This window comes from Symphalangus syndactylus, chromosome 12, assembly GCF_028878055.3.
Source record: "Symphalangus syndactylus isolate Jambi chromosome 12, NHGRI_mSymSyn1-v2.1_pri, whole genome shotgun sequence".
NCBI classification, from domain to species: Eukaryota; Metazoa; Chordata; class Mammalia; order Primates; family Hylobatidae; genus Symphalangus; species Symphalangus syndactylus.
Window position 1 is genome coordinate 124809827 of NC_072441.2, and position 26719 is coordinate 124836545.

General features: G+C 35.9%; 1 protein-coding gene and 1 pseudogene across 8 annotated transcripts in view; one reads left to right on the plus strand and one right to left on the minus strand.

Moving 5' to 3' along the window:
* Positions 1 to 26719, plus strand: part of CEP350 (centrosomal protein 350) — a 171538-nt gene that overhangs the window by 32479 nt on the left and 112340 nt on the right. For 4 of the 8 annotated variants that reach the window (XM_055255030.2, XM_055255031.2, XM_055255036.2 and 1 more), the window contains exons 2-9: positions 390 to 475; positions 1498 to 1544; positions 4824 to 4938; positions 6349 to 6508; positions 10808 to 11430; positions 17713 to 17826; positions 20926 to 21039; positions 26389 to 26535. In XM_055255030.2, coding sequence (XP_055111005.1) covers positions 403 to 475; positions 1498 to 1544; positions 4824 to 4938; positions 6349 to 6508; positions 10808 to 11430; positions 17713 to 17826; positions 20926 to 21039; positions 26389 to 26535 — 1393 coding nt within the window. In that variant the 5' untranslated portion in view covers positions 390 to 402. The remainder of the gene's footprint in view (positions 1 to 389; positions 476 to 1497; positions 1545 to 4823; positions 4939 to 6348; positions 6509 to 10807; positions 11431 to 17712; positions 17827 to 20925; positions 21040 to 26388; positions 26536 to 26719) is intronic. The other 4 variants (XM_063627412.1, XM_063627414.1, XM_055255032.2 and 1 more) reach the window with 3 other exon arrangements.
* Positions 14625 to 15051, minus strand: LOC129468794 (small ribosomal subunit protein eS24-like; annotated as a pseudogene).

A 26719-nucleotide genomic window follows, 5' to 3' on the forward strand; every position in this document is an offset into this window, starting at 1 on the left:
ACTTCTACCTGGTCCCGCCCATGACACTTGGGGATTATGGAGATTACAATTCAGGGTGAGATTTGGGTGGGGACACAGAACCAAACCATGTCATATATCTAGAAGTGGAATTGCTGGATCTTATGGTAATTCTAATTTTACTTTTTTTAGGAACTGCCACAGTGTTTTCCATAGTGACTGTATCATGCATTCCCACAAACAGCACACACGGGTTCTAGTTTTGCAAATCTTTGCCAGCTGTTATTATTTTGTGTGTTTTTGATAGTAGCCTGTCCTATTTACATCCTAATGGGTGTGAAGTAGTCATAATATAATTTTTAATGATTTATTTTTCTAAGGAAAAGTAAGATTATAAGATTGATGTTCGGTGAATACTGATGTGATTGCAGGTAAACTGGCAGGATGAGGAGCAGCAAATCAAAAGAGGTGCCTTTACCAAATCCAAGGAACTCTCAAAGCAAGGATACTGTTCAAGGTATGATTTTGTTTTTTTAAACAGAACGTAATACCTCATTTAGGTCATGTGTATTAAATTTTGGTCTAATAAATGAAAATTATACCTATGCTTTGATTTATAGAAAGTGGATAAATCATTTTAAAATTCTCTTATATTTTAAATATACATGGTGCTTCATGTTAAAAGACATCCTATGGTAAACTGTTTTGTAAAGCAGGAATCCTTTTTAAAAATGAAACAGTATATGTAAAATTTTTCAGAAATTCTGGCCTAATTTCAATAAATGGTATAGCCCTAATATAGTTACAGACTTGTAACTGTAGGGGTACAGACTTATAGGGGTATAGATAATAGGGGTACAGATAATAATAGTAACAGTCTCATTGAATTCTTTTTAAAATAATGCATTAGAGGTAATTTTAAGGCATTGATGTTTTTTGAGGGAGATTGACAAACTAGAGTGCATCTGGAGGAAGATTATTAGGTTTGTGAGAGATCTGGAAATCAAGTCATATGAAGAGTAGTTGAAGGAAGTGGAAATACTTATCCTGGAGAAGGATGACTTATGGAAAATACACGACCTTAAACTATTTGAAGGGTTGTTATCTGAAAGACTGAATGAATTTTACCTATGTTTTTACTGGTAGATCAAAGTCTGGAATAGCTTCTAATCTTTTTCACATTATATTATAAAATACAGTACAATATAAAATTTTATATTTGTTCAGCTCATTGGGGTAAACTGAGGAAGCTGCTTTTTTTTGGAGCTGTCTGATTCAGGTGTGAGTGGAAATGCCAGTCCAAAGGTAGCAGTGTCTGTTTACCTTTAAACGGTATGTTGAGAATGTTGGCTTAATAATCTTATAGATAAAAACCCATTTTGACTCAATATAATAAAGCATTTGCTGAGGAATTGTTCTGCCTAATAAGGTAGTTTTCAGACTTTTGAGTGCATTTGGGAGCTTATTAAAATTCAGATTCTGAGGTCTAATTCAGAGATTCTGGTTGATTGATATAGTAAATATCATTTTTTTTCCCAGCAGATATAACCACATCGTGGGATGCACTTTTTCAAACCAAGGCTGCTGTAAGTAGTTTTAGCTTCCATTTATTTATTTCTGGATTAAAATCAATTTCCTATTATGATTGAATAGATTAAAATTTTTTCCATACTGTTCTTTAAAATTTACTTTTATTTTTATTTTTTGTTAGAGAGATGGGGTCTCACTGTGTTGCTCAGGCTGGTCTTGAACTCCTGGGCTCAAGAGATCCTCTCTCTCTCTCTCTCTCTCTATATATATATATATATATATATATATATAAAATATATATATACACACTATATATATAATTATATATATAGTATATATATACTATATATAGTATATATAGTATATATATAATATATAAAATATAAAATGAACATAAATGACAACTATTAAATGGTAAAGTAATAAACAAGATACTACTTTAGGAATTAGGAGCATAAGCACCATGCCATATAAACTATTAAAATTGGCTGGTTGTGGTGGCTTACACCTGTAATCCTAGCACTTTGGGAGGTTGAGGTGGGTAGATAGCTTGAGCCCAGGAGTTTGAGATTAGCCTGGGCAACATGGCACAGCCCTGTCTCTACCAAAAAAACAAAATTTAGCCAGGCCTGGTGGTGTGCACCTGTAGTCCCTGCCACTCAGGAGGCTGAGGCAGGAGGATTGTTTGAGTCCAGGGAGGTCGAGGCTTCAAGGTTGCAGTGACCCTTGATCGTGCCACTGCACTTTAGCCTGAATGACAGAGCAAGACCCTGTCTCAATAATAACAATAATTTGTACTGTTTATTCACCTTTAATAAATTTGTTCATTTGGTATGTGGAAAAGAGAATTTAGGCTGGATGCAGTGGGTCACCCTGTAATCCCAGCACTTTGGGAGGCCGAAGTGGGAGGATCGTTTTGAGCCCAGGCGTTCAAGACCAGCCTGTAAAACATGGCAAAACCCTGTCTCTACAAAAATACAAAAATTAGCTGGGTGTGGTGGCATGCGCCTGTGGTACTAGCCACTCTGGAGGCTGAGGTGGGATGATTACCTGAGCCCAGGAGCTCAAGACTGCAGTGAGCTATGATCACACCACTGCATTCTAGCCTGGGCGACAGAGTGAGATCCTGTCTCAAAAAAAAAAAAGAACGAAAATTTAAAACAGAGGATGAAGGTAGGGCTTTGTCTATGTAGAAGGCTCATTGTTAGAGAGGAAATGAAGGAAACCAACTTCTTGAATAGACTGTGAGTTATTCTTCCTTTCCAATTTGGATGCCCTTTCTTTCTTTCTGTGGTCTGATTGCTCTAGCTAGGACTTCCAGTACTATGTTGAATAAGAGTGTTGAAAAAGTTACTTCTTTTTTGTATCAATAACAGGTTGTTTTTTTCTCTTACTACTGAAGAAGAATGACTATGGGCAACCTGTTCCCATTTGTGTTCTGGCCAATCTTGTCTAAAGTTTAGGAATCCAAATTTGGCAGGTGATGCATAGTTCATTCAAAGGGAAACCCTTTTCTTTTTAATTTGCTCTCTGGGCAGATTACTTTCCTAATATACCCTTTTTTGTTTTCTATGCCACCTGATTTTGAATCACCTATTTCTTTACTAAGTATTTCAGTGATATTTTCTGTCCTCTAATCTTTAGAACTAGTTTGAAAATAAATCTGGAAAAGGTGTTATAACCTAGATTTGGTCCCAATGTGGAGTCATATTTTGGCCCTATGAATATAGCAATATATATTCTCTCTCTTCTACCTGAGCGTTATGTTTTCTATAGTGTAGAAATAGTTTTTATCCCCCAACTTGGTGCTAAACTAATTTAGAGTTTAGCTCTAAGTTAATAACTGTTAATAGTTGTTTTTCAAAACCATTGGGTGTTTTTGAAGAACATTTAAGGATGATAAAGGAATATAAGTAGGGGAGACAATCTGATGTAGAACTATTAATATATCAAAAATTATTCCAATTTTTAAAATACATTGGGATGCAAAAATCTGAAGGAAGGCTGGGTGCAGTGTCTCACGCCTGTAATCGCAGCACTTTGGGAGGCTGAGGCACGTGGATCACTTGAGCTCAGGAGTTCGAGATCAACCTGGACATTTGGGAACTTATTAAAATTCAGATTCTGAATTTTAAACTCCATCGCTACAAAAAAAAAATACAAAAATTAGTTGGGCATGGTGGTGTACATCTGTAGTCCTAGCTACTTGGGAAGCTCAGGTGGGAGGATCGCTTGAGCCCAGGAGGCAGAGGTTGCAGTTAGCTGAGATCATTTCACTGCACTCCAGCCTGGGTGACAGAGTGAGACCCTGTCTCCAAAAGGAAAAAAAATCTGAAGGAAGATATATCAAAATTTTATATGAAGTGTCTATATGTGATGGAATTTTGATGATTTTAATTTTATTTTTTGTATTGTTTCTGTTTTCCTAGTTTTTTGTTGTAAGCATGTAATACTTTACCATTTAGGAGAAAATGCTTTTCAGTCATTGAGAACATTGGTGGTTATAACCAAAAGTTGACTTATATTGCAGAGTGTGTGTGAAACCTGAATTCTATCTTGTGAATTTTGTCTTTATTGTGAAACTTACTTTATAGACATAAAACTGTAAAACACTGTGGCTGTTTGAGTACCTATAGTCCTAAATTTTGGTCCAGGTAAATAATTCTTTCATTTTTGCGTGTAAAATGCACAGGATGTATTCCATAATTGTATGTCACATATAAAGTCAGATAATTGACTGGGCATAGTGGCTCACACATGTAATCCCAGCACTTTGGGAGGCTGAGGCGTGTGGATCACCTGGGGTCAGGAGTTCGAGACCAGCCTGGCCAACATGGGGAAACCCCGTCTCTACTAAAACTACAAAAATTAGCCTGGCGTGGTGGCACACGCCTGTAATCCCAGCCACTAGGGAGGCTGAGGGAGAATCTCTTGAACCTGTGAGGTGGAGGTTGCAAGTAACCCAAGATCACGCCACTGCACTCCACCCTGCACGATGGACAGAGACCATCTCAAAAAAAAAAAGTCAGATAATTTACTACTTTGAAAATACTCAACAATTTAAAAAATAGATCAACATGTCAAATGGAAACTCTTTGATATTCTTCAGAATCTTACTGATTTTCTTGGCTAAATTTGGGGAGCATTGTGCCAGATGTTATTGTAGCTAAAGTAAAAAATGATGAAAAACAAATATTATAAGAAAGCATTCCTGAGTTTTTTTCTACTTTGGAAAAAGGTATTGGGCAATATACTTTTAAATAACCATGTAAATTGATGGTAGCTGGATTATTTACAGAATTAACTTATGTCTTATGATGGTGTTTAAACTTTAGCTGAGACACATTGAAAATAAATTAGAAGTAGCCCCTACAAGTACAGCTGTGTGTGATTCTGTCATGGATACCAAGAAGTCTTCTACAAGTGCTACCCGAAAAATAAGTAGAAAAGGTATGTATGAAGTTACTTCCAAATATATACATATATTAAATATAAATTTTGACAAAACAGACAGCTAGATCTACAAGGGTGTGCCACCACACCTGGCTAATCTTTTCTTATCTTTTGTAGAGACGAAGTCTCTCTGTGCTGCCCCAGCTTGTCTTGAACTCCTGGCCTTAAGTAATCCTCCCATCTTGGACTCCTTTTAAAGTGCTGGGATTATAGGTGTAGCTACCACACTCTGCCTTAAATATAAGTTGTTGATGTAGTATTTTTGTTTTAGTTTAATTTCTTCATATAGTCTCGTGTTGCTTGCTTTTTTGTCAGAGACACTGGCGTTTAATTTTTTTCCTTTGATATTTGGTAGCTATGAAGCAGCCTTGTGTTCAGTAACTGTAGATGGTGTTTTCACCGTCTTTTGATCAGGGACTTTAGCACTATTGCATCACCCTTGACAATGAGTTTTCATTTGTTTTTAGTGATGAGAGTTTCATTTTGAGGTTATGTATGTCTGATTTTTTTTTTTCAATTCACAGATATATAGCACTTTGGAAATGAAATTTAGTTGACTTAATGTATATTTTTCTTGGGATTTAAAATCATAAATGGAATCTGTTTCATATGGTGACTGTCATAAATTGATACAATGCAAATATTTTCTTGGGTTACCTTTTGTATTTTGATTCTGTGGTTTCTTTCTTTTCTTTTTTTTTTTTTTGAGACAGAGTCAGTCTGTCGCCCAGGCTGAAGTGCAGTGGCATGATCTCTACTCACTGCAACCTCTGCATCCGGGGTTCAAGCGATTCTCCTGAGTAGCCGCGCCACCAGGCCTGGCTAATTTTTGTGTTTTTAGAAGAGTTAGGGTTTCACCATGTTGGTCAGGCTGGTCTCCAACTCCTGACCTCGTGATCTGCCCGCCTTGGCCTCCCAAAGTGCAGGGATTACAGGTGTGAGCCACCATGCCAGGCCATTCTGTGGTTTCTTAATTGGTGGGTGAAAACTTCCAGGTCAGTACTCTCTACCTAAACTGTGAGATATATATATATATATATGTGTGTGTGTATATATATACATATATATATATATATTTTTTTTAAACCTGGGAGTTTGTTAGGTTGTATCTGATACTTCTCTTTTAGGTGAGTGAGAGCCATGACAAAAATAAATTTTATATGTAGAATTTTATTTTGCATTGTTTGCTCAGAATACAATTTCTCGATCAATGGAGTTACTTTAACAATTTAACCTGAATGTTTTTCATGTACTTATATAATATCCAACTAGAGATACTAGAGATAACTTATATGATATCCAACTGTTAGAAATAATAGATACCTAATTTTTTTTTAAGATACCAGCCTAATTCAGAGGCAGTTGTATTTTATATTATATGTTCTCACAGATTTCCTTTTCCTTCAGATGGTAGATACCTGGATGATTCTTGGGTTAATGCTCCAATCTCCAAATCCTCTAAATCACGAAAAGAGAAATCTCGTAGTCCTCTGAGAGCCACCACCCTGGAGAGTAATGTGAAGAAAAATAATCGTGTGGAATTTCGTGAACCTTTGGTTTCTTACAGGTTAGTATTGAGAAAAAAAAAAAAGGTATCAAATAGGTTTAGCCTGTAATATTTACAGTAAGGGTATACTTTGTTTTCTGAGTTTTTTATAGCACTCTGGTTGTGAAATAGTATAATACTCTAGTATTACTACCTTTTTCATTCTCCACAAAAGATGGCTACAAAAGATAGTGCAAACATGAAATACTGACTGCAGTAGCCTCTTCTACAGATAAATATTCGAGGGGGAAGAAATAGTTGCCTCAAGCCACCTTTATTGTAATAAATATGTTTCCTAGAAACAAATTATTCCATCTCTGGAAGTGTGGCTTTTTTGTTTCTTCTTAATATCTCAGATCGTTTATTGTATATAGTAAACTTTATATTGCTTACTTTTTTTCTTTTTTTTTGGGTAGCATTAATTAGTCACATAAAATTCCTATCTTATTGAGAATGTGAGTTGATTTATTTTTTTATTTTGTTGCCAGTGGCTTTTAGCAACTTAGATGTTCGAGATTGATGTATGAATTTTGATAGCATAGATGATACAAAATGCTTTGCATTTTTGTTAACATAGATTAAGATATTCAGCTGATAAACTTACAGAATTTTGTATTTGAGGGACACTTTACTAATGATTTCAGTGCATTCATGCTCTTAGTATGGCAAATATTAATAAGTGATAAACACTGGGCCTGTTTTTTTGTTTCATTTGGAAGCATTTTTTGGTGTTTTAAACACAAATCAAGAAGTTTCATGATGATACTTAGTAGTTCTAGGTATATGTACTCTTAAATTTTACATACCTTGAGAGATGGAGGTGGATTGTCAGTTCAATGTTTAATATGTTGCATTTGGTGCAATTTTGAATTACCTAGGTGGAAATATTAAGTAGGCATTTAAAAATTTGGGTAAGAATGTATGTGGGATGGTCAGGGCTGAGAATATAAATCTGGGAGTTATCACTAGTATCGAAGCACTAGAAGTGCTGGAAAAAATATAGAAAGAAGGTCAGGGGTATAATCTGGGTAAAGTTCAGAGTTAAAAAAAAAGGAGAAGGGAAAAGTTTGAAGAAGAATAATCAAAGTTCAGAATCTCTAAACACACAGATATTAAGCAACTTGCCTAGAGACATAATCATTACCAGAATTGAGACTGAGTTGCTCACTTTATATTTATGTTCAATGCTCTTCCTGCAAATAATACTACTTTACATTTAAAAGTATGTAAATTATGGTTTTTTGTTTTTGAGACAAGGTCTTGCTGTGTTGCCCAGGCTGGAGTGCAGTGGCATAATCATGGCTCACTGCAACCTCCACCTTCTGGACTCAGGCGATTCTCTCACCTCAGCTTCCTAGCTGAGGCTTACAGGTGCTAGCTACCATGACCTACTAATTTTTTTTTGTATTTTTGATAGAGGCGGGGTTTCTATTGCCCAGGGTGGTCTTGAACTCATGGGCTCAAGTGATCTGCCTGCCTCAGCCTCGCAAAGTGCTTGGATTACAGTTGTGAGCCACTGTGGCTGCCCTGTAAATTATGTATCTTTTAAGAAAAGAAAAAAATACCCAGAAGATAGCTGTGAATGGAATACCCTCCACCTGGTGGATTCCATTCCTCACTTAAAACCCTTATTACTTTCTGTGGGAAAAATGGCCAGATCTGTTTCTACCCCACTCCCATTTTCCCGACCTAGTTCATCATCCCTCTCTGCTCCCAAAGTACTGTGTAACTTCCTCTATTAAAACATTTTCAGGTTGCATTATGTTTTGGTTCCATATCTGCCTATTAGTCTATCTAAGGATGTAAATCTTACTCTCAAGGCATTAGCTTAATGCCTAGCATGTACTAAATATTAAATAAATATTTTTTCCTAAAATATTACCAGGAAAAATTTCAAATTTACAGAAAAGTTGAAAGAATTGTATAGTGAACATCCTTGTATGTATTCAGTAAATATTTAATGAGTGAGTGAATGAAAGACTGTATGAAATTACTTTTTGTTGGGGGTGTTAATTTTCTATCCTCTTTTGAGAGTGGAACATGGTATGTAACCTAACATTTTATGTTTTATTTTCTGCGTGTGCTAATTTTAGAACTAAATTATTTTAACTGTGAATTGTTGCAGTCTTGTTAATATAGTGAAAATAATCACATTTAGCTTTGGTCTCTGATGGTAGCTACAGGACTCATTTCACAGCCCCATCTCTTTCTTTTTTTTCCTTTTTCTTTTTTTTTGAGACAGTGTCTCACTCTGTTGCCCAGGCTGGAGTCTGGTGGCCCAATCACAGCTAACTACAGCCTTGATCTCCTGGGCTCAAGCCATCCTCCCACCTCAGCCTCCCGAGTAGCTGGGACTACAGACAAGTGCCACCACTCCCAGCTAATTTTTGTATTTTTTGTAGAGACAGGTTTTTGCCGTGTTGCCCAGGCTGGTCTCATACTCCTGGGCTCAAGCAATCTGCCCACCTTGGTCTCTCCAAGTGCTGAGATTACAGGTGTGAGCCACCACACCTGGCGATCCCCAGCTTTTTCAATAATCGACCACTCAGAACAGGGTCTAAAGTTTTTTGGGTTATGGACCCCAGTGAGAATCTGACAAAAGCTGTAGACTGTTTTCTTAGAAAAATGCACACGCTCATATGATCTCAGTAGAAACAGTTACTATGTTATGTTTTCGTGGCCTTAAGAATCTTTGTAGTACTTAGGGTTTTATGCTTTTACCTGAAATGCCCTAAATCAGATCAGTGCTATACAATAGAACCATTAATGTGAGCCACACATGTAATTTCAACATTTTTAGTAGTCACACACAAAAAAGATATTTTACATTCCTAAATGTTTAGAACCCAGTATGTAGCTTACATTACAGCAGCTCTTAATTTCGATTAGCCACGTATCATGTGCTCAATAGCCATATGTGGCTAGTGGCTGCTGTTTCAGACGTTCAGGTCCAGCCTGTTGTTAGGTCTGGTTTTATAATTTTCTTGACTTTTTTTCATGATTCATGTGCTCTTTCCACTGCTGAAACATTTGTCTTCATTAGCCTCCCTTTTCATAAAGTGCTTTCCTAAAATAAGGCTCAGCCAGGCACAATGGCTCATACCTGTAATACCAGCACTTTGGAAAGCCGAGGCAGGCAGATCACCTGAGGTCAGGAGTTCAAGACCAGCCTGGCCAACCAACATGGTGAAACCCTGTCTGTACTAAAAATAGAAAAGTTAGCCAGGTGTGATGGCACACACCTGTAATCCCAGCTACTCGGGAGGCTGAGGCAGGAGAATCGCTTGAACCCGGGAGGCAGAGGTTGCAGTGAGCGAGATCGCGGCACTGCACTCCAGCCCGGGTGACAGAACGAGAATCCTTCTCAAAAATCAATCAATCAATCAATCTAAAATAAGGCTTATTAGAATGACATGTAAAATAAAAATAGTCTGTGGAGGAAGATTTTTGCTAGTGTTTTCTATGAGCAGAGAATATGGACTTGTGAGAGGTACTTTGGCTTTGCCTAGCCTTCTATGCTTACTCCTGGTTTTCTAGATACGCTTTACAAAGTTCGAAGCTGCCAAAAAGTACTTTGTGGTTAACAGATTTAACTACTAACCACATTTATTTGGAGGAAAATATTTATTGTACTTCCACTTTATTTCTACCCCCAGTCTATTTATTAATTTGGTTCCTTATTTAGAAGTGACATATATGAAATGCCAGTATTTGAGAACTTTTTTCCCTGGTACTTAAGATTTTATAGAGTAGCAAATAACACATTTTATTGACAAATGTCAAGTGAATACCCAAAGTCAGATTATCATCCTGTTTTCTGGAGTTCTTAGGAAATCTCTTCACGTATCTTTTGCATATTTCTTATTTTATAATATGCAGATTATTATTTAGATTATTTGCCATTTTACTTGATAGAGGGGGTATTGAGCATTGAGTCATAATATTATTAATGGTTATTTTGCAGTCTTTAACTTACTGGAATTTCTAGGTTTTTTATTTTTTGGTTTCTAATGCTAGCTTAGAGTTCTCACTCAGTTTGTATGACTGGTTTCAATTTGACTAGTTTTTGTACTTTTATGAAAAGCTTTTAAAAAGATTTAGCTTTAAAATTGACAAGTAGAAACTACATATGTATAGTGTACAGCTTAACGTTTTGATATATATATACCTTGTGGAATGGCTAAATCAAGTTATTTAACATGTATTACCTCATATTCTTATTTTTTTGTGGTGAGAACACTTAAAATCTACTCTTAGCAATTTTCAAGTATACAATATATTATTAATCATAGTCACAGAGCTTATTATTTTTTATTGTAGGGAAATCCATGGTGCACCTTCCAGTTTCAGTTCCAGCCATCTGGAGTCAAAGCATGTATACTGTGTAGATGTTAATGAAGAAAAGACTGAGAGCGGTAACTGGATGATAGGCAATCGAGAAGAACGGAATATACGGAGCTGTGATTTTGAGAGCTCCCAATCATCTGTCATCAATGATACAGTTGTTAGGTTTTTAAATGATCGACCAGCAATTGATGCATTGCAAAATTCTGAATGTTTGATTAGGATGGGAGCTTCTATGAGAACTGAGGAAGAAACGCCTAACAGAACAAAAGGAAGTGAGAACAATTTGAAGCTTTCTGTGAATAACATGGCCCATGATACTGATCCAAAAGCGTTACGACTAACTGACTCTTCTCCATCCTCCACTAGTACTTCTAATTCCCAAAGATTAGATATTCTAAAGCGGCAACAACATGATGTCAAACTGGAAAAACTTAAGGAACGGATTAGAAAACAGTGGGATCACTCAGAAGAAACAAATGCCCGGGGCCAGAAGCTGGGTCATATAGACCATCCAGTAATGGTTGTTAACGTTGATAACTCAGTAACAGCAAAAGTCAGAAAAGTGGCAACAGCACCACCTGCTCCAGCATATAAAGGTTTGTAATCAGTCTTTATATCTTCCTCTCCCTGCTTCTTTGTTCTTCTTTCTCCCTAGGATATATTTGAATAGAGAGGATCATCTTTAGAACAGGATGTTATTCTTGACTGCATAAGCACTTTGGGAGGCTGAGGTGGGCGGATCATGAGGTCAGGAGATCAAGACCATCCTGGCTAACACGGTAAAACCCCGTCTCTACTAAAAATACAAAAAAAATTAGCCAGGCATGGTGGTGGGCCCCCGTAGTCCCAACTATTCGGTAGGCTGAGGCAGAAGAATGCTGTGAACCCAGGAGGTGGAGGTTACAGTGAGCCGAGATCTCACCACTGCACTCCAGCATGGGGCGACAGAGTGAGACTCCGTCTCAAAAAAAAAAAAATTATTTCAACATATATGTTAAAAATACAGATTCCTAGATCCAACACTAGTCCTAAGTCAGATTTTCTGGGGCTGGGGTCCAGAATTGGAATTTTTAATTAGTCCTTCAGGGGATTCTTGCGGTTCAAGAACCACTATATATGAACATTTACTAAGTTATACAAATAATAATTGATACTATTTTCAGAGAACTGAAAGAATAATGCCTTTACGCTGCCATTGTATTTGGATTGTTATTAGGAATTATTTCAAAAGTGATATTTAAAAGATAACTCCATTTCCAGTATTTGAGTACAGAATATTTTGGCACTGGCATTGATCCTGTTGATATTTTAACCTTTAGATTTTAACATGAATGATTTGCCATCCTCATATTTAAGAAAACAATATTTAAATCACATTTATGCCAACATTGGTATTTTTTCATTAGAAAGTGCTCTTTAGAGCTTTTTTATTTTAAAGCCAACTCAAATTTTTATATATAGTGGTTTTAAGGGGTTTCTATTTTTCTGTTTTTATTTTTATGTTCCTGAAATTATTTTCGCAGGGTCATCCATGTAAAGTTTTTAATGAAGGGCTGATTTCTTGATTAGTTTAATTCATGTTAGATTTTTGTTATTTAAACTTCTGCCAGAGTAGCCTTTTTAATGTTTTTGTGGGTATTTTTTCCAATTTTAGTTTTTGTATATATGCTTAGGCAGATCAAAATATTATATAATAATTTGTTTCTTCTATTAATTTCTTTTTTTTTTTTTTTTTGAGACAGAGTAAGTCTGTTGCCCAGGCTGGAGTACAGTGGCATGATCTCGGCCCACTGCAACCTCTGCCTCCCGGGTTCAAGCAGTTCTGCCTCAGCCCCCCGAGTAGCTGGGATTACAGGCACCTACCACCATGCCCAGCTAATTTTTGTATTTTTAGTAGAGACAGGGTTTCAACATGTTGGCCAGGCTGGTCTTGAACTCTTGATCTCAGATGATCTGCTTGCCTCGGCCTCCCAAAGTGCTGGGATTACAGGTGTGAATCACCACTCCCAGCCTGTTTCTTCTGTTAATTTTAAGTAACTAACAATCTAGGGCACTTTTTTTATTGTAATCAGTTTTGTTTTGTATTTCTGTATCGACTCTAATTTTTCTCTAACAAGTTTTGCGGTTTTTTATAGTCCTAAGGCATCTTTAGTCATTTTTCTCTAAAACACATCTACTGCATACAGTTTTCGCCAATTAGTTTTATTTTGTATTGCTTACTATGTTTTTGCTAGTGATCTTCATTGTGAATTAGATAAAAATGGATAATTTGCATTTCATTCTAGCTAATTTGTGAGAAAATTGTAATCAATTCACTTTAGAATACTGAAGAATTGCTGTTGTCCAATATTATAATTAATAATATTTTTAATTAATAACTTATTAACACAATTCTTTAATATTTTTCTAGTCATTTGTGTATCACATCCATGCCATTGGCACAGCACATAGCAAATGGCGAGGTCAAAATATTCTTTGTTGGTTCCAAGATAGTGATTACCCGAAATCTTTGCTGTAATTAAGTACAGACCCATTAAGTACAGATTACACATTCAAGTTTTGTTCTTTATACAAGTCAAAGTTCTGAAATACCAATGATTATTCCACTAAGAAAAAGTTAAAATGTTCAATTTGAATTCATATTTTGTAATAATTTATAAAAACCTAAAAGTTAAAAACAATTTTATAGAATGAAAGTGAAAATCTTAGATATAACTTTCTTTGAGTTGATGACTGGATTTCCCATAATCCTTTTACTATTTTTTTAATGTGCTAGTTTTTATATTAAAATATTTTATAAATATAACTTTTGGAGGGGTTACTTTAAAAAAGGTAGCAAACATTTGAGAACTCATTATAGAATATGGCTTCCAATGTCCTAAGCAGTGGATTTTTTTTCCCAACAATGAAAAACTGTTTTTCTGCCAACTTTTTGGTAGTATAAATTAAAAGCATCTTAAAATACTGTATTCTAAAGTGACGTTTTAAGTTTGTTTAAAGATATAATAAATTCATTTTGTTCGCAGTCCAAAAGATGAGTGTACCTTGAAAAGTTCTGTCACTCTTGTGCTTGGCCCCCTTTCTGGAGGTTACTTGTGTTAATAATTTGTATATCCTTCCAGAAACAACTTTTGCAAACATAAGCAAATAGGAGTATGTGTGTATTGTGTGTCTGTATATTTATTTATTTTCTTGCTCTTTTTATACAGTTATTAGCATACTAAACTCATTTTGCACCTTGGTTTTTTATTTATTTTTTTTAAAAAGAAACCTAAGAAGCACTCTATGATTCTGCTTTAAAAATTTGAAATGGTGAACACGAATGGTGTTTATATGATTCTTTCTTCTACTATATTTGGTTGTTTGCATATTTTTTTCTTCCTGGTATAAATGCCCATGAAGATAAAGAGCCTACCTTGGTCACCCTTATTTTATCTCAGAACCTAGTACAGTGTTATGGATATAAGTAAGTGCACAGTAAGTTTTTTATTCTATTCAATAAATTTAACCAGTAAGAAAAAAGTGGACAAAGAAATGGAAATAAAGACTTGGGGACAGAAAGAGAAACTGATGTAGATAGTGAAATCTTCTTAAAGTTAACATATAAGATGCAAATGCAAAGAAAGACTCTCAGGGATAAATGTTTCTTGAAGAGGAGAGGAGAAAAAGAGGGTTAAATGTTGAGCAGTGGGATTAGGTAATGGTGAAAAGTTGAGAAAGACAGAAATACGTTTGCATAGAACTGCCACACTTTTTTTTTTTTTTGAAAGTTTTTACAGTTTATTAATCCTCATGAAAAATCTGCAGTTATCACAGATAAAGTCATTGCAGAATCTTTACTACTGTTTTTAGCCTTTGCAGCCCCCCTAACTTTCTTCATTCCGTTCTTGTGTTCCTTTTGCTGTTTCCTTGGGGTCTTTTTTTCTCTCATATAGGCCATGTCTTGAAAGTCTGTTTGGTCTCATTTTTCATTGCATAATCCAAGGAATCAGAAATCATGCTGAAGCCATTTGTCTTGTCACTAGCAAAATGGGTTCTGAATCCAAATACAAAGATGACATTGGTGTGGCTTTGTACATTTGGGCTAGTTTTCCCCAAATTTCTGTCTTTGGTACTGTTCCCTTTCCAGGGTGAAGGACATCTATGACTGTTTGTGCTCCCTGAGGTAGTTGATTGATCATGAACTTCCTAGTACAAATAGTTACTGTGTCATTCATGATGGCGGTCAGTCCTCAGGCAGCCAGGCAGAATCGCCACACTTTTTTAATGGCAAACTATATTTTGCAAAACTGAACACTATGTTTTTTTTTTTTTTTTTTTTTTTTTTTGAGACAGAGTCTCGCTTGTTGCCCGGGCTGGAGTGCAGTGGCGCAATCTCGGCTCACTGCAAGCTCCGCCTCCCGGGTTCACGCCGTTCTCCTGCATCAGCCTCTCCGAGTAGCTGGGACTACAGGCTCCCGCCACCACGCCTGGCTAATTTTTTTGTATTTTTAGTAGAGACGGTGTTTCACCGTGGTCTCGATCTCCTGACCTCGTGATCCGCCCGCCTCGGCCTCCCAAAGTGCTGGGATTACAAGCGTGAGCCACCGCGCCCAGCCAACACTATGTTTATAAATTTTTTCCCTTATGTAGATATAGATGTAATGGTGTGCTCCTTGCCACAAATGTCGGGTGAAATTAAACTTACGCTATTGTGCCTAATAGCTGAATAGATTATTTACTATTAGACATGTAATTAATTTACCAGTATATTTTCTCTTATACTTACAAAGTACTACTACCAGTTTTTTACTCCAGCCTATTCTTTACATTGACTTAATTGTACAGTTATGTATTGGTTGCTAGTTCTTTGGTAAGTTGAGCCCATCTTAAGATACAAATCTTTATACTACTTTGGTTATCATCTTTATTCTTTATTTTATTGTTTTTGACAAAACAAAGTTCAGTGTATTTCTTAAAGAATAGTGATAATTTATTTTATTTTATTTTTTGAGACAGAGTCTCAGTCTGTCGCCCAGGCTGGAGTGCAGTGGCACAATCTCAGCTCACTGCAACCTCCACCTCCTGGGTTCAAGTGATTCTCGTGCCTCAGCCTAAAGAGTAGCTGGGATTACAGGCGTGCACCATCATGCCTGGCTAATTTTTGTATTTTTGGTAGAGATGGGGTTTCGCCATGTTGGCCAGGCTGGTCTCAAACTCCTGGCCTCAAGTGATCCACCCGCCTCAGCCTCCCAAAGTGCTGGGATTCCAGGTGTAAGCCACCGTGCCCAGCCAAAGAGTAGGGATAAATTTGAAGTGGAAAATCAAATGGTAATTCCTAGGAAATCCCATATGTGTAAGGTTTCTTGAGAAATTGAAAAAGTATGTTTGAAAGACCTGTTTTCCACACTTTGGACACAATTTGTCCGTATAAACGGCAGCTTGCCCATTTTTTCAGTCATAGGCAAAAACAGATAAATGGTAGCAATTATAATGCCTGTCTTCAAAGACAAGAAGAATAAATAATATTGTCTCTCCCTAAATCTGGAGAAGGGTAGTTCATCTCTTTGAAATTCATGATTTATGATCGGTATTCTTTTATCATTTAATTTAGTGCTTCTCCACTTCTAGTCTTTTTGAATGAATGTATATTGCTTTATCTCACTGATGCTTACTTTTCCTAAACAGTGTGTGTTAACATACCATGTGGTAGCTAATTATGCATTCCTCTTTTAAAAGCTTATAAAAGCTGCTCAACATCATTAGTTATTAGGGGAATATGAATCAAAACCACAATGAGATAATACTTTATACCTAGTAGGGTGGCTATACAATAAGTATTGGCAAGAATGTGGAGAAATTAGGACCCCAATACATTGCTGGTGAGAATGCAAAATGGTACAGCTGCTTTAGAAGACAGTTTGGTAGACTGGGCGCGGTGGCTTATGCCTGTAATCCCAGCATTTTGGGAGACCAAGGCGGGTGGATCACTTGAGGTCAGGAGTTTGAGAGCAGCCTGGCCAACATGGTGAAACTCCATCTCTAATAAAAATACAAAAATTATCCGGGAATGGTGGTGTGTGCCTGTAGCACCAGTTACTTGGGAGGCTGAGGCAGGAAAATCGCTTGAACCCAGGAGGCGGAGGTTGCAGTGAGCTGAGATCACGCCATTGCACTCCAGCCTGGGTGACGCATTGAGACAGTATCTCAAAAAATAAAATAAAATGAAATAAAATAAAATAGATAGATAAGGTAAAATAAATAAAATAAAATTTGGTAGTTCCTCAATAAGTTACTGTATGACCCAGGAATTCTACTTCTAGATATAATACCCAAGGGAATTTAAAACATGCCTACACAAAAACTTACACAAGAATGTTCATAGCAGCATTGTTAATAATAGCCAAAAAGTAGAAAAAACCCAAATGTCTATCAGCTGATGAATGGATAAAGTATTGTATAGTCATACAATGGACTATCACTTGGTAATGAAAAGGAATAAAGCCCTGATACATGTTACATGATGGTTGAACCTTGAAAACATTATGCAAAGTGAGATAAAAATAAGACACAAAAGCCACATGTTGTATGATTTGGTTTATATGAAAGGTCCAGAATGGGAAAATCCATAAAGATAGAATTAGTAGTTGCCAGGGGATGGAGGGGGTCATATGAAGAGTGACTGCTAATAGGTACAGTGTTTCTTTCAGGGTGATTAAATGCTCTGGAATTAGATAATGACAGTAGTTGTGCAACTTTGTGAATATACTATAAACCACTGAATTGTACACTAAAGGAGTGAATTTTATGTATGTCGATTATATTATCACTTTAAAAAGTATAACAAAACTTATAAAGCAACTTTGATAAGAATATTCTATATTACTGGTATGTATTAGGTTTCAACCCTTCAGAGACCAAGATTCGAACACCTGATGGGAAAGTGTGGCAGGAGGCTGAGTTTCAAAACATGAGTAGAGAACTGTATCGAGATTTAGCACTTCACTTTGCAGGTGAGAATAGAGCTTTCTTATGTTTTGAGTATTTTGTCATACATGCTTCTAATTTATAATATTTACACATAAAATTGTCACCAAACCAACAATATTTTCCTTCTCTAACTGCATGGCACACTGAAGTTGTGGTGGTTTGAGGCATAAGGCTCTCTTCGCCTCTAGACTCAGCTCCAGGGTTAAAATTAGCTTACATGGTTAATGAGACAGAAACTAGGCTATTTTTAAACTGAGGGACTTTCAGAGTTGGGACTGCCTGATTTGAAGGAAACATGGCAGAATTTAGTTGAAGTTTACTTCTGCTTAGGCCTCTGAGATCTTTGAAGTAGTGAGTAATTTGTCAGGCAGCAGGTAAGATACTTACATGAGAGCAAGATACCAAAAGAAAAATAAGTATTATAGGAAGGGAATAAGTTAGGAATTAGAAACAAGAGGAACCCATGGAAGACTGGGAGAGGGTAATAGGAAGGTCATACTAATAATGGTACTACCTACTGAATAGTATGAGCTTGGGCAAGATGCTGAGTGGTCTTTTGTATTTTTTACAGTTGAGGAAATGGAGGCTCAAAGAGTCATTTTCCTAGGGTTGGATAGAGTAATTAAGAATTGAAGCCAAGATTCAAAACCAACTCTGATTCTAAAGTGTGAGGTCTTTGTAATAAGCCCTCACAAAGCTTCTACTAATACATTTCTGTGGCATTAAGTGTCCGATCCAGTTTTCTTGCTATTATTATATAACACTCTATTCAGAATTTTTTTTTCTCATGCGGAAAGGAAGAATAATGTAATAGTTAAGAGCCAAGATTTTGGAATCAGCTTTCAAGGCTTCCAGTTCTGCCTTTGTCAGTTATTAGTTGAGTATACTAGCTATGTTACATAACTTCTCTTTATTGGTTTTCTCGTCTGTAAAATAGGAATAATAACAATATACCTCATAGGATAGTATCATTATAGAGTAGTGGAATATGTCAAAAGACTTTCATATTCTGCTTTCTCTCTTGTTATGGTAGATGAACTATGATGTTCCTAGCTAAGACTAACCCATCTACTTGTTTTTTAGATTCTGTTTGCTCTTATGTATTTAAGGATGTTACTTCAGCCCTGTTGCCTTTCTTTTGCATCATCAAGTTTTTCCTCTCTACCAGGTCATGCTCATCAACATACTATGTGATAACATGCTGTTATATCAGTCATTGTAAAAGAACCCCTCTTTTGGCATTACTTTTCTCCAGCTGCTGCCCAGTTTGTTTCTTGTTTTCAGCAAAACTGCAAAAAGTTGCCTTATGCTTATTGTCAATTTGTCTCCTCTCTTTCTCTTAAATCCTTTCTATAGGTGTTTGTCCATATTTATCAAGATCATCAGTGACTTCCACATTGCTAAATGCAGTATTTAGTACTAATTTGTTATGATCTGTCAGCAGCATGATTGATCACTTCTTCTTTGAAACTGTTAACTTGACATCTAGACTACTATAAGTATCTGGTTTTCCTCCTAAATCTAATTATTCTTTTTCAGTTGTTTTTTTCCTAATCATCGGGATGCCCTGACCTCAGTCCTCAGAGCTTGGGCAGGCAGGCTGCCTGGCTTTCTTTCTTTCTTTCCCCTCTCTTTCTTTTTTTAAATTTCTTTTTTTTTTTTTTACCTTCCCCCCTTCCTTTTCTTCCCTTTCTTTCATTTTCTCTCTCTCCAGTCCCCCTCCGTCTACTCACTCTATTTTTCATTCTTTTTTTTACAGCTTATCTATCTGCACACAGGACAAATTTATCTAGTCTCAGGGCTTTAAATGTTCCCTGTTGCTAGTGATTCCCAAAGTAATGTCTTTAGCCCACACTTCCCCTCTGAACTCACTTGTATCCAGCTGCTACTTCCATGTCTCCCTTTGGATGTATAATAGATTTCTCAACCTTAATATATCCAAAATGGAACCAACTAAATAAATGTGGTCATGATATATCCCTTAAACCTGCTACTCTGGTAGTGTCTCCATGTCATTTAATTCTATCCCTCTAATTGTTCAGGTCTCCAAATCTTGTCATTCTTGAGTATCACACCCCCGCCTCATATTTTGTATGTAATATTATCTGAAATATACTTAGAATATAATCACTTTCACCACTTCCATTACCACCACCTACATCGAGGCCACCATCAGTTTCCTATCTGGATTATTCTGGTAGTCTCCTCACTGGTCTCCCTCTATCTGCTCTTCTTCTAATGAGTCTATTGTCATAACTTGCTAAAAATTAATTTAGATTAATTTTGCTCATTTGTTCATAATCTCTCAAAACCTTCCATCTCACTCTTGAGTAAAACCTGAAATTCTTACAATGGCCTAGATGGCCCTGCATGATCTGGCCCTTAGTTATATGTCTCTGACCCTAGTTCCTACGATTCTTCTCTTTGTTCAGTCCACTCACACTGACCTGCTTGTTGTTTTTTTTTTTTAGATACTAGGTATGGTCCTGCTTTAAGGCCTTTACTTATACTTATTTCCACTCTACCCAGAATGCAGAACTCTACACATATTTTAAAGTACATTTATTCAGATCCGTAATTGAGGTTAATTTTTTAAGCTTAACCTGTGTAATCAGTTTATTTCTGCAAGTTGGATTTTTAAAAAATTAGTAATGATGTATATATAAAATACCTTGACATGTTTCACTAGCATCATCATAAAGAGGCCTTAATTTAAAGAATATTAAATTGAGTATTTTGTAAAGTTTTTATACAGAAATTTCTAAATGAAATAGGAATCTGTGAGAGTGCTCACCTCTGAGATTCTATAAAATGCAATGATCCTGACTTGGAAAGCATTTGTGAAACTAAGTAAATTTCTTAAGAGTTTCTTAGAAGAATAAATAAATAACAAAGGATTGGAACCCAATAGTAGAGTGGTGGTAATCTTTATATATTTTCCAACTCCTTTTTTCCATAAAAGGAGTTGATGTTGGTATTATGTGGGCCATAGAAATAGCCTCAATGTAGGTTTCTTTCTCCCTACCTGCAGCATATACTTTATACCAATTTTTCCTGTGGGGGAGGATAAGTGAGTGATGAGAATCATTGTTATATTTGCTGTAAATGTTTCTGCTTTTCAGATGATATTTCTATAAAGGAGAAACCTGCTGAAAAAAGTAAAGAGAAGAAAGTAGTCAAGCCAGTACGAAAAGTCCAAAAAATAGCACAATTATCAAGTACAGAATGCAGAACAGGTTAGTTTTCTCAACATGTCCATCCTTTTTTTTTTTTTTTAATTAATTAATTTTGTCATTAAAGTTCTGGGATACATGTGCAGAACATGCGGGTTTGTTACACAGGGTATACATGTGCCGTGGTGGTGTGCTGTACCCATCAGCCCGTCATCTACATTAGGTATTTTTCCTAATGCTATACCTCCCCTGCCCCCCAGCCCCCAACAGGCCCCGGTGTGTGATGTTCCCCTCCCTGTGTCCATGTGTTCTCAGTGTTCAACTCCCACTTATGAGTGAGAACATGCGGTGTTTGGTTTTCTGTTCCTGTGTTAGTTTGCTGAAAATGATGGTTTCCAGCTTCATCCATGTCCCTGCAAAGGACATGAACTCATCCTTTTTTATGGCTGCATAGTATTCCATGGTATATATGTGTCACATTTTCTTAATCCAGTCATTGATGGGCATTTGGGTTGGTTCCAAGTCTTTGCTATTGTGAATGGTGCTGCAATAAACATGTGTGTGCATGTGTCTTTATAGTAGAATGATTTATAATCCTTTGGGTATATACCCAATAATGGGATTCCTGAGTCAAATGATATTTCTGGTTCTAGATTCTTGAGGAATTGCCACACTGTCTTCCACAATGGTTGAACTAATTTACACTTCCACCAACAGTGTAAAAACGTTCCTGTTTCTCCACATCCTCTCCAGCATCTGTTGTTTCCTGACTTTTTAATGATCACCATTGTAACTGGCATGAGATGGTATCTCTTTGTGGTTTTGATTTGCATTTCTCTAATGACCATTGATGATGAGTTTTTTTTCACGTTTGTTGGCTGCATAAATGTGTTATTTTGAGAAGTTTCTGTTCATATCCTTTGCCCACTTTTTGATAAGGTTGTTTGTTTCTTGTAAATTTGTTTAAGTTCCTTGTAGATTCTGGATGTTAGCCCTTTGTCAGATGGATAGATTACAAAATTTTCTCCCATTCTGTTGGTTGCCTGTTCACTCTGATGTTAGTTTCTTTTGCTGTACAGAGGCTCTTTAGTTTAATTAGATCCTATTTGTCAAATTTGGCTTTTGTTGCCAATGCTTTTGGTGTTTTAGTCATGAAGTCCTTGCCCATGCCTGTGTCCTGAATGGTATTGCGTAGGTTTTCTTCTAGGGATTTTATGGTTTTAGGTCTTACGTTTAAGTCTTTAATCCATCTTGAAGTTAAATATTACTATTACCAAAAGTTCTCATTGTTTGGCACATATAAAAAATTAATACATTTTATATATCGTGTGTGTGTGTGTGTGTGTGTGTGTGTGTGTGTAAGGGGTAATTGACATAAACTGCCCATATTTAGAATGTATAGTTTGATACATTTTCATAATTTTATACATCCACGAAACCATTTGTTCATATATGTTCATCAACATACTGAACACATCTGTCTTCTCTCCAGTTTTTTCTATTATTATTTTTAATATAAGTTAACCAGATTAAAGGTAATTTTTATGTTGTGAACTTTTCTATACAAGGGGATTGTTTCTGATTGTCACTGAATCCTTTCACTTATTCTCAAAAGAGAATGTTGCACATCAGAACTACGGCGTTCCAACCAGTATTGGTCAGGTGGAACTCTGACTAGACCAAGAATGGAGAAAAGATAACTTCTCTAGTTTCATAACATTTTGGCCCTCATCTAGATTGCCCAGATTTATAACTAGCTTTGTTCCTTTGGTAAATGAGCTAATTTTAGTGTGCCTTGGTTTTCTCATATGTAAAATGGGAAAGCAGTAGTATTTATCCCATAGGGTTGTTGTGAGAACTAGGAGTTAATACCCCAAAGCACTTGTTATAATGCCTGGCACATGATAAGGACTCAACTGTTAGCTATGACTCCACTGATAATAGTAATTATTATTTCTGGCTATATTGAAAATGGCTATTTAGAATGTCATATTCATCTCAGTAAGTAATTTGGGCCAAGAGAATGGAGAAAGTTGGGAACCTGTCACTTTCAATTTGGAGACATTCTAAATTCATTCATTCATTATACAAATATTAATATTTTTGAATATTTGCTGTATGTGAGGTACTGTGCTGTACTAAGACAATACATTGGTAAGCAAGATGCATCTAGCCCCTGCCTTCATGGAGCTTATAGTCTTGTCAGGAAATAGTAGATATGTCATTACAATAAAGTATGATTAGTGCTGCGGTAAGAGGTCACAAGATGTTATGAGAACACCAGGGCAAAACTGATGGGATGCTGGTTTTTGATCAGGCATCTGTTTTTCTAGTCATACACTAATCAGTAGAATGGCAGATAACACATTTTGTGACAACCATTGTTAACTTTAGATGTCATAATAGAGTGACACTTGCTATATACAGATAAAAAAATAAAATGTTACAAAAACATGAGTTATCTGAGCATTAACAATTACATTTTATTTTACTTTATTTTTTGAGACAGAGTCTTGCTCTGTCACTCAAGCTGGTGTACAGTGGCACAATCTTGGCTCACTGTAATCTCTGCCTCCTGGATTCAAGTGATTCTCATGCCTCAGCCTCACGAGTAGCTGGGATTACAGGCATGTGCCACCACCCCTGGCTAATTTTTGTATTTTTAGTAGAAATGGGGTTTTGCCATGTTGGCCAGGCTGGTCTTGAACTCCTGGCCTCAAGCAATCCGCCTGCCTTAGCCTCCCAAAGTTTTGGGATTATAGGCATGAGCCACTGCCCCCAGGCAATAATTACATTTTTAAAAAGTATTGTGTTTCATGTGGCATTATGTAATACTGTCGTCAGAAGCATAGTTTGAAATGAAGCACAGGGACCACTAAAACTTATGAACACTGATCTTGGATTGTATTCATCCAGTTTTGTGGTAGGCTAACTCTCATGTATGCATTGTGGCAATGAGCTAGATAGAGAGTCATTAAATGTGCTAAAGCTGTATTAATAGTTTATGTAGTGAAATTCCTTTTTTTTAACCAATGACTGTGTGTAACTGTTCCAGAAAGTTAGAATTTAGAAATAACCACTCAGCATATTCAGATGCCAACATGTATAAATAACTACCCAGTGTATTCATGGTTGCTTGTTTTTGATTCAGAAAATCAGGCTGAAATTGAAGAGAAGCCTGTTCTCTCATTTTACGTAAGAACATCAAGTTTCTTATAAATAGATTGAGCAGTATACGTAAAACCCTTTAAATATTTTAGGTCAACTGTATAAGGTTAATAACAAGGTGCAAAAACATTTCTAAAGTAAACAGCACACATTAAAACTCACCTTTTTATAATTGATGTTTTTATTAAAATGATACTTCCATTTAAACTTATAAATTAAAGCCCTTTTTAAAGAAACTCTAAATGGAATGTCTTTTATTATAAATACAATAAAATAGCATCACAGACAGCTGGGAAAATAGAAAACAGATAAAACCACTATCCAGACCTAAATAAAGAACTAGTATTACTTTGTATGTTTCCTTACATTCATTTTAAAATTGTAATAGTATGTTATGGTAATCACTGTTTATTTAAATTTTTTTGTATATGTAAAATTTCATTGGTTTTTGCATCTTTTCACAGGAACATTTCTGTTGTTTCTTATGAAAATTGTCATTTGTAATGGCCACACAATATTCTAGTAGAAATAGTAACTATTCACCATTCTTCAGTATTTAGTTACTTCTGATACTATAAAAATGATACAGTCAACATTTTCATTTATTTTTTTCTTTTTCTTAGATTATTTATATTGTATAAATTTCTGTTTGTTGGATCATTGATCAAGGGCATGAATACTGTTGGGGTCCCTGAACATAATCCCATGTTTGCTTTTTTTTTTTTTTTTTTTTAAAGAAACTATACCCACTTATATTTCAGCAAGTAATGTGTAGGCAGAATGATTTTATTATTATTTTACCAGCATTGACTATTAATGTAAAAATGTTACAATAATTTAATTAGGCTTGAAGTGCTACTACATTATTTTCATTGTCATTTTGTTTCTTCCCTCCTTTCTTTTCTTTCTTTCTTTTTTTTTTTTTTTTTCTGAGACAGGATCTCACTCAGTGTCCCAGGCTGGAGCACAGTGGCATGATCATAGCTGACTGCATCCTTGAACTCCTGGGTTCAAGTGATCCTCCCACCTCAGCCTCCTGGGTAGCTAGGACTGCAGGCACGCATCACTGTACCCAGCTAATTTTTTTTAATCTTAATTCTTTGTAGAGACAGGATCTTGCTATGTTTCTCAAGCTGGATTTGAACTCCTGACCCCAAGCATTCCTCCTGCCTCAGCCTCTCAAAGTGCTGGGATTACAGGCATGAGCCACCATGCCCGACCTCTATTTCTTATATTACTTTGCATTTGAACACTTTTATTCTATGTTTATTTTTTGTAGTTTCTATTTTGTAAACAGTCTTTTATTTCATTTCATTTTAAGTCACTGTCTATTTTGAGATGATTGCTTAATTTTTAATTTCTTACATTCTGAAGCTAGTGGATGAAAATCTTTTTTTCTCCTGGTAAACAGCTGTATTTATTGAAACACTTATTTTTTTTAATTTTTATGATGGCCATTTAAAATGATTATCCTTTTTAAATGTTACTGTTTTGTACATAGAAAAGTAGGTGTACTTTTGGTACATATCTGTAAAATATAATGTGAAAGTCCCTGTAATATCATCCCCTTCAAAAGTAATCATTGTTAACTCTTTGTTATATGTTTCCTCCAAATTTTTTACATGTTCTTTGATTAAATCATTTTTTTTTTTTTAGCAAACGTATTATTTTTTCATGTGCCGTGTACTGTGCTAGATATTGGTAAACTAAACACTTGTTGTATGTTAAGACATATTTTTGTTTTGTCAAATTTGCTACCTTAGTTCTTCTTTTGAGATGGAGTCTTGCTCTGTCACCAGGCTGGAGTGCAGTGGGGTGCGATCTCAGCTCACTGGAACTTCTGCTTCCTGGTTTCAAGCGATTCTTGTGTCTCAACCTCCCTAGTAGCTGGGATTATAGGTACCCTCCACACACCTGGCTAATTTTTTGTATTTTTAGTAGAGACAGGGTTTTGCCATGTTGGCCAGGCTGGTCTTGTGCCTTAGTTCTTGAGGTTTAGGAATCATTTTTTGGTACTTAACTTTGAAAGCATTTTACATTTATTTCAGATGTGTGGGTAAATCAAGATATAAACAAACGGTTAACTGACTTGGGGAGGTTAGGGTTTAAAAATATCATTATATTGTAAATCTTTTGACCTTGACAGATGAGCATAAGATTAATAATAAAACCTGTATGGTTGAGTAGATACATTTCTTACAATTAAAATTTAAGTTTTAATTTCAGTGCAATGTATTTTTTTAGGTAGTAGTCATCTTATAAGTACATCTTCTTGGCGAGATGGACAAAAATTAGTAAAGAAGATTCTGGGACCTGCTCCAAGAATGGAGCCAAAAGAGCGAAGAACAGCATCAAGTGACAGAGGTGGAAGAGAAAGAACTGCTAAATCTGGTAAGTAGCTATAATTAAAATTGTTGAGAAAACAATTAAAAATTGCTATTAAGTACTTAGAGAAGGAAAAAGTACTCTTAAGAATATGTTAGGACTTCGCTTTACAATTTTGAATGTAGCTCAAAAAAGAAAAAAATGTTCTATTGGGCTTGTTTATGGATAATATCTGCATATAGGTGTTATG